The following is a 9,276-nucleotide window of genomic DNA, read 5'->3' as shown; positions in this document are numbered from 1 at the left end:
CACACATTTGAATAATTCTAGCCCATATGATATATAGAACTGTGTTATGGTTGGCCTTTTCTTACCTTATTGGCTTGAGGCTAGGTATTGAAGAAGTCATGTATGAACTCAAGCAATGATGAGCTGTCATGCCATGACTGTAGAAATGACCACCTTAGTTTTGCTAGGGGATTCTGACATTGGCTGCCATCCATGAATGAATGTGACATCTAGTGGGTGTACAACAGTACAACCAAAATCTGTGCAGCAGTCAGTGGGCACTGTGGTCTCTGACTCCCTGATGCTTGTATTTGATCAGAGATAGGCTCTTCCTGCTATTACCCCAGTGCTCCACAATGGGTAAGACAATTGTGAGAGTTCCTTGGTATAGTGTGTGTGTGTGTGTGTGTGTGTGTGTGTGTGTGTGTGTATAGCTAGTCGATTGCTTTCTGTACATCACAGAAGTTGGTCCTTTCAGATACTCTCAATGTAACAGTGCAGGCAGAGTGGGGGGAAAGAAATGAAGACATGAATGTGAAACCATCATATTTTTGTTTTTATTTTTTTGTTGTTTTACTTTTAATGCAGTTTTTTTTTCTAAATTCTATGTTCTGTATGGTCCTACATCTTTTTTTCCAAGTTGAATACTTTTTACTAATTGAAATTTTACTGGTTATATTGAAGGTTACAGTAGAGATGTTTGAATTTGCAGAGTTGTTGAAATGGTCACAAAATTCTAAATACATGTATTTTGCTTCATTTTTCAAAGTTATTCCACTATGTTCCAGATTCAAATTCAACACATTTCTATAAGAGAGTGTCATGTACCAATATCTTCAAATCCAAATATTCTTTATTTCATTCCTACTGATTCACAATTAAATCATATATGAATTTATAAAAAGTTTTGCTTTTAAAACATACTTCAAAATTATTAGTAAACTCAAACTACCAAGATAGGATATGTTCCAGAGTGCACACAGTTCCAAGAGGAAACTCAGACAGTTATGGTAAAAGTAAAATAAGACTAAAAGTAATTAAAATATTTAAAACATTAAGTGACTATGACTGCAAATTGTCAGTCATCACTAACCTAAAATTTACAATATTAAGCTGACACTCAAGACAGCCATTTAATATTCCACTATTTTCTGGTTACACTAAAACTTAAATATCACAAATCATTTCCTATCCTAAAAACATAATTAATGCCTAAAAATTAGAATGAGATAGGATTCCTCCACTCACAGTGTTTCTATTATGAACAGGATGTCGCCACCGCCTCGACCAGCAAGGATGACGCAACACCGGAGCTCTTCTTGCAAGCAGTTTATTCAGGACCTTGTTAACAGCGATCTCTCTCTCCGGGCAAGCCCCTCCCAGCCCTTAAGTAGGCGTGGACCACCAACCCTGGATTGCCACGTGGGCACCGTCCATAGGTCCACGCATACGCAAGCAGCTTATGACCATCGCATGAGTCTGGCCTTAGCCATATATGGAGTTGTTTTTCTCAGACAGCGCTGGCTTTCGGGATCTCGGCGGAAGCCAGCACCATCTTTAAGGTGTGGCTCCACGAAGCTCTCTACAATAGGAAACAAACAGCTGGGTGTGGTAGAACTCATTTTCAATCCCTTTACCTTGAAGCAGAGGCAGGTGGATCTCCTGTGAGTTTGAGGCTAGTCTAGGTTACCTGCATAGCAAGCTGCAAGCCATCCAACTGAGAAAAAGAAAGGAAAAAATGAACACACATTAGAAAAGAATTGATAAAATATTCCTCTTAGTTTTGCAAGAGAATAGGGAGGGGTCAATTATTAAAAATGATGTGTGTTTAATCAGACTTGGCTTCTTTCTTTTGGCTCCACCAAATGATGGTGTCTTCTCAGAGAGTTTCTTCATGCTGTGCATGTAGGATTTTAGTTTCTTAGTTGGCCATTTCAGCCTGTTTTCCCAATCTTCCTCATTTTCCTTTCCCTTGCACTTTTTTTGTCTAGATATTTATCCTTTCTATGTTGCTGTTAATTTCAAATATTAGAGAAGTAGGTTTATTGGAGAGCCTCTTTTAGGGTGATCTCTGTTTAAGTACTCCCTCACCAGCCTTTCTAGAGCTAACCTTTCTCATGAGTACCTTGGGCACTGGAGCAAGGGTGCAGATGGCCTTGCTGTGACAGAATCTCTTTCTTCAGTTCTTCATAGGAAACTTCCAGTTTTCATTCCCTGACAACTTTACATTTTATCTGGGTTCAGCATGGAAATTAAACACTTACTACACCACCTCCAAAAACCTGTTCAAAACAAAAGTAAGAATTTAGACAGTACCTTGGCTCTAAGTACAAGATTATGTATATCTCCAACTTTTGTATCAACAAAGACATTATAGATACAATAAATTAGAACAAACAGATGCTTATGTTTATTTTGCCATATTAGGAAACAATATTACTTATGACTATGAAAATTGTGTAATGAATAAGAAAATTGGTAAGGTCTTAACATACTCTACATAAAATTGAGTACTTATGACTAAATAGGTATCATATATTAACTTTTTAATTAAGTTAGAAGAATAGTAAGAGAAAACTATCTGAAGAGAATCCAGAGATGCATATAAGTCCTTATATTCTCTATCTAGTCTTAGTAATTGCATTGCCTATGTTTGTTTTGGGTCTATTTTCTATGCATATGAAATAAAACAGTGAAAATTATTACTGAAATTAGACTCTTCTGCTAGAGATCCTCCACAGGGCCCACTTAATGTCCCTGTTCCTCAAGCTATAGATAAAAGGGTTTAGCATGGGTGTAACCATGGTGTACATCACTGCGGCCACTGCACTCTTCCTAGGGGAATGGGAGGCAGCTGAACTGAAGTATGCACCAAAGGCTGTCCCATAAAATAAACAAACAACTGACAAGTGAGTTCCACAGGTGGAGAAGGCTTTGAATTTCCCATCTTTTGATGAAATTCTCAGAATGGAAGAGACAATTCTTTTGTAGGAATAAAGGATTCCTGAGACTGGAATACCACCAAAAATTATACCAAAAATATAAATGAATATTTTATTGTTAGAAGTGTTTGAACAAGCAAGACTAAGAAGCTGAGCAGGATCACAAAAGAAATGAGGGATTTTTACAACTCTGCAGAAACTGACTTGTGACACAATCAAGAAGTGCAACTGAGAGTCCAGAAGACTGATGGACAGTGATGACAGGGACAAGAAGACACAGAGGCGGGGATGCATGATGGCTGCATAGTGTAGAGGGTAACAGATGGCCACCAAGCGGTCATAGGCCATCACAGTGAGGAGCAGGCTGTCCAAACACCCAAAAAAGAAGAAAGAGGACACTTGCATTAGGCATCCTGCATAGGTGATGGATTTGCTGTGTGACTGGATGTTCATCAGCATTTTGGGGATTGTAGTACTGCTAAAGCCAATGTCTGCCAAGGACAGATTGCAGAGGAAGAAGTACATGGGAGTGTGGAGGCGATAGTCAGAGCTGACAGCCAGAATGATGAGCAGGTTCCCAAGCACAGTGACCAGGTACACGGACAGGAACAGTCCAAATAGGATGGGCTTCATTTCAGAATCCTCTGAAAGACCAAGAAGGAGGATTTCCCATACACATGTTAGATTCTTTCCTTTCATTGAGAAGGAACACCTAGTAAAAATAACATCATTAAAACAAACAAAACAATGTGGTGTCAAAAATATAGGCAATAGATAATCCCACTTTACCATTCTCTTATATTCTTAAACTATCAGTATTTAAGAATTTGCTCTTGAAGACAATGCATTCCAGTGACTTTGGTAATGTTTCTCTTCTTTACAGGTGTTTTCTCAGACACCAGAACATTTGAGAATAGAGAACATTCAGATAAATGACTATCTGAGTACCTTAAATACAAGCTGCTCATTTTTTCTCTTCAGTGCTGGGATTTGAAACCATCACCTTTCACATAATAGTCAAATATTCTCCTGTTAACTTAAATCCCCAAATCACTCCATACCTTTCATGAGAGAAATATTTAACAATAAATATTATTCATATTTAAAACAAATAATTATCCTAAAAATTAGTTAAATATTTGTTATTTTTACTAAGTACAGTCTAAAACATTCTCTTAAACAGAGACATTCTAGAAACAAAATTTTATTGCCTGTATACAATTTTCATATTTTATATATTAATTATTCAGAAGTTTGTGCTCTTTGATTGCAGGCATTTATATTCCATACTAGCATATATCTACTCACAACTATTATTTTAATTTTGTGAGTGTTTTCTGTAATACAACTAAAAGTGCAAATCTTTGGCCTAAATGGACTTTGTGTTTTAAATAAATAGTTTTTTTTTTTCATGATTGCACGATTCACATGTTGACACTAAAGGCCAGGTGGTATTAGTGAATAATGCATCAATGAATAACAATAATTACCTTTTATGAATGTGTGACACCTACTTTTTATTACTATAGTGCAGGTATATTTTCCATTAATTATTCACAATCTGAAGGAAATTTCTCAGGTTGAATTTCTTTGAACATGGCTTGACAAAGTTTCTTAAATAGTTGTATAATTTTAAACATGCCTGACTAATTTTCTCATCAAATTCAACATTATTTATACAGTGGGTAAGTTGAAGTAAAGAGAAAATCTGTATTTATATCTGAAACCCCAATTTGTCTTACTCATCAGAGAAGAAAATATTTTCCAAATCAGTGTTTTCTCAGAGATAAATGAAATAGCTCTTAAATTTACTTTCATGAAAGCAATTGAAGTAATTTTATTGTTTCATTAATGTGAAAGAAAAATTCAGAAGAACATGGAGTAATATTAAAATTTCTGGACATTTTTTAATTTATTAAAGTAAATATTGCTGAATTTAACATAATTGGTTGTGTATTAAATATAATAGTTTTAAAATACTGTCTAAATGCTAGATTGATATTATAATTCATATTCAGTTTTTAAGACTTAGTGATGCTTTTGCCACAATCTACAAACAATTAAATCAGCGTGTGTAATATATAGTCATGTGATATACTAACAGACATTCATGAGAATTATTGTCTACCAGCAACTACACGCTCCAATAATGTTACCTGTTCTCATTTATATTATTTCTCAATATATAAGGTTAATAACACTTTTGAACTCTTATTTACTTACTACTGGCTTTTTAGTATACTAGCTTGATATACTTCAGTTTTTCCAAAGGCAAACTCTGTGATCAAATTGGTATATGTGTTTCCTATAAATATGTTGGTGTTATTTGTTTTTTGTGTCTGTAAATTATTTACTTGAAAACTATATAAACACTATTATATTACAAATGTAAATATTCTTAGACATTTAGCACAATGTTGTACTTTGAAGCTTTGTGTACCATGTACATTTTAACTGACCACTTTAAATGATAAATAGTCCTACCTGAAATATGAAGCTGACTTTTTCAATTTCTTATTATAACACTCCTAGGAATGTCTTTATGCATCTGCATATTTTACTCAAGCAATTATTTCTATGAGAAAAGTCATCTACAGTAACTATTTTAATTATAAAATGGGATAGTGTTAATTTCTCTTCTTTTGTACATTTTCCTGTAATGGGAAAATCAAGGAGGGCAAGGAAGGAGATGCCTTGATAGAGGGAGCCAGTACAGGTTTGGGGAGAGGTGTGGCACAGGGGAAATGTTAGGGGATCCACAGGATTGACCCCAACTAAGAATCTAGGCAGTGGTGGAGAGGCTGCCTTTGATGTCCTTCCCCTATAATGAGATTGATGACTACCTTGGTTACTATTCTTAGAGGCTTCACCCAGTAGCTGATCGAAGCCGAAACAGGCACCCACAGCTAAGTACTGAACCATACTCCTGGAATCCATACGGAGAGGGAGGAGGGATGAGCAAAGGAGCCAAGACTATTCTAGAGAAACCTACAGAAACATTTGACCCAACCTAGTGAGAGCACGGAGACCCTAGTTGTAAAGCTGAGGAACCAGCATTGGACTGAACCAAGTCCTCTGAATGTGGGTGCCAGCTAGGAGGCCAGGGAAGTCTATGGGACTTCTAACAGTGGAGCCAGTGTTTATCTTTAGAGCATCAATGGACTTCGGGAGCCCATTCCCTGTGGAGGGATACTATTGCAACCCAGATGCAGGAAGGAGGGCCTGGGCCTTCCCCCAGATGATATGAAAGACTTTGATGGTCCCCTGTGGAGGACTTCTCTTTTCCTGGGGATTGAGGGGGTCGGTGGGGAGCATGGCAGGATGGGAGGGCAAGGGAAAGGATATGTAAATAAGAGTGCTTCTAAAATAAATTAAAAAGAAAACAACAACAAAACAAAAAAGAATCAAAAGCACTGTGGGAGGAAAGCTAAACTGTCTGTCAGACTCGTGAGAACCAGTAAAAACTTAATAGTCATCTGAACTCAAATGGTGTGCTGGATCCATTTTACTACTTTATCCCAATAGGTGATGAGGAAATATAGCTCCCAAAGTCTATTCTCTACTCACTGTCTTTCGTTTGAACTCAATGGTGTGAAGGTAATCTCTGTTGCCATATGAACTGTGTGTCCAGATCTGATGCCTCTTAGCTGCTTGGTGCTCGACAAGGGCTGAGGCTTCCTTGTAAGGAAGAAAGAGTAACACAACAGCACTTAGTAACAGATGGTGTACTTGGAGGGATGCATGGGTGTGGACCACTGGACAGACAGAGGGATTCCAAAAGATTAGAAGAAAAAGCTAATTATTTATAGATTTTTGCTTTGAGGATTCAATTAGCAAAGCTCCTAATTAGTCACATTGTCCCATGTTGTTACAATCTCTGAAGATTTCTTATTGTTAAAAGAAAAGAAACCTGTTTTACAGGCTCTCAGAAAGACCTTTATTTTTCTCATGAAAGTCTCCTGAGAACTCTAAAGTTCCCTTTTGTCACTATAAAAATCTCAGCCTAAAATGTGACTTTTAACATCTTTTATGCTTCTGTTATCTCTTATACATCATATAATTTATAGAGAATTATAAACTCTATAGAAAATACTATATACCATCTCCAATTTCTCAATTAATATTTAAATCAAATAAAAACTTTATACATTTTCAAGGGCTTTACTTGGGAGATATGCTAGCATGCATTGGAGGTTTATAAATTTTGATTATCTAAATTGAAACCATTTTAAATTTTCAGTTCTCTTATACTGATTTTTAAAAATTGATATATTTATACTCATATTTATAACTTCATGTTTTAACAAACTAATTTTTGGACTTCCAGCAGATTACAGTCGAGGTGCTATTAGTGAAAGGCCTGTTGGGTGCATTCCCAACTTTCATGCTCACCCACATGCCTGTTTGTAGGGAGTGACCCTGATTACAAGTACCTCTGGCCACACCTGCTTGGCCGTGGTCACAGGTTCATAGCAGGGGTTTAAGAATCAGGGAGGCCAGCATGCTAGGATGATCTGACTGGGAAGCATTTTCTGGTTCTGTCCTGCTCAAGTGCAATCCTGGTCACTGGTTCCATTGAGTGAGTATTTTTGCCTAATAAACTACCAATTATTAACCTATCTCTGACTACACCTTGTATTATTCTATACCTGTCCACAAGATGCATTTTGTCTCTGAAGTACTTTAGTGACGGCTCCCTATTTTTTTTGCCATCTTATAGGCTTACATTTAACACACTGGGGTCAGGGGAGTAAGCTTAGTCATTATAATCATTGCCTTGTAATATTGAGTAGCTAAGTTCAATTTCTACAGTTCTCATAAAAGTACTGGCAGTGGCTTTAATCACAGTGTGGGAAAATGGATGCAAAAGATTCCTGTGGCACATTGACCAGCTATACAAGCCCAATTTCAAGCAAATGAGAGACCCCATCTCAATGCAGGAAGACAGAACTCCTGAGGGTTATGTCCAGCATTGTCATTTAGTATATACATACACATATATACATATGTGTACATTCTTGAATATATACATGCCCATTCATGTGCATAGGCAACACACATGTACACACAGAGCTTTAAATAAATTCATTGAGACAAGAACAGACTGAAGAGGATTGAACTTTAAAATTATATAAATACCAGAAGTGAGGTTTATGCCCAAACTGCTAAATTTCCCCCAAACAGAAATCTCAAGTCAGACTCAAGTTCTAAAAGTACAATTCTTCTCTTCAGAATAAACAAACACTTGTCATACCACCGTCATATTAGTATAATAACCTGTATTAGTATCATCATATGCTTAGAAATTGTCTCTAATGTTGGTGATTCTAAATATCCTGCCATGCTGTCCTAGCCAACACTGCCATAAGAAGAAAATGTAATTAAGCTTTTGCCAGTAAGGTACCTCTAGATATTGCACAACACATACTAATTTCCACAGTGCCTTCTGACATCTGTTCATCCAGGAAATACTTAAGACCCAGAAGGATATAATTGCTTCTTATGTTCACTCCTTATAGAAATATAAATGAGTATATTAATGCCCTTTGACTTTTGTAGATTATTAATGAATTTCATAAGAAATCATTATGTAATTGTTACATAAGAAATCTGGTATACTACAACATTTCACACATTCTATCCATATAGTTTCCTGGTCTCAGAGGACACTGACTGAGCAACTTAGAATATTGTTTTCCAATATTGATACGGAATACATTTGAACACTTATCCAGTAAAGTGGAAGGAGTGATGCACTTTAGGTAGCAAATTATAAATTAAAATTAGAAGGTAACTTGGGATAGAGCAACAAATCAAATAGGAAATGTATAGAGTATAGTAGTTGAAATGTCAGCAACATTGAAGTCCTGGCCTACACACAACACCGGATCACAAGAGGAGATAGAGAGACCCCACATGCACCCACTGAAGAAAATATGGGAAGAAGACAGAATAAGAACTCACTCAACAACATAAAGACCAATATGACACTACCAGAATCTAGGGACTCCACACAAGCAAGATCTGAAAAGCTTGACACAAAAAATGAAGAAGAGATGAACCTCAAAAATTGTCTCGGGAAGATGATAGAGACCTTTAAAGAGGAAAGAAGAAAATCCCTTAAATAATAGAAGAAAAAGCAGGCAAAAAATTACATGAAATGGAGGAAAAGACAAACCAAAAAATTCAACAAATAAACAAATCTTTTAAAGAATCTAAAGAAATCCAACAAAAAACAACCAAACAAGTGAAGGAAGCAATAGAAAAAGTTAAAGGCATGAAAGCTGAAATAGACACAATAAGGAAAACACAGAATGAGGCGATGCTGGAAATGGAAAGGCTGGATAAATGATAA

The 9,276-nt window shown here is 36.3% G+C and overlaps 1 protein-coding gene across 1 annotated transcript; it reads right to left on the bottom strand.

Moving 5' to 3' along the window:
• Nucleotides 1-2,690: 2,690 nt before the first annotated feature.
• On the bottom strand, nt 2,691-3,626 carry LOC100752114 (olfactory receptor 7E24). The gene has a single exon (XM_027411652.1). It carries the CDS (start codon nt 3,618-3,620, stop codon nt 2,691-2,693), a length of 930 nt encoding a protein of 309 aa, XP_027267453.1. The 5' UTR covers nt 3,621-3,626.
• Between the last annotated feature and the right edge of the window lie 5,650 nt (nt 3,627-9,276).

The sequence above is a fragment of the Cricetulus griseus genome, chromosome 4 (assembly GCF_003668045.3).
Source record: "Cricetulus griseus strain 17A/GY chromosome 4, alternate assembly CriGri-PICRH-1.0, whole genome shotgun sequence".
Lineage (NCBI taxonomy): Eukaryota > Metazoa > Chordata > Mammalia > Rodentia > Cricetidae > Cricetulus > Cricetulus griseus.
Note: the sequence above shows the minus strand (reverse complement) of the source record. Positions and strands in the feature narration are given on the sequence as shown.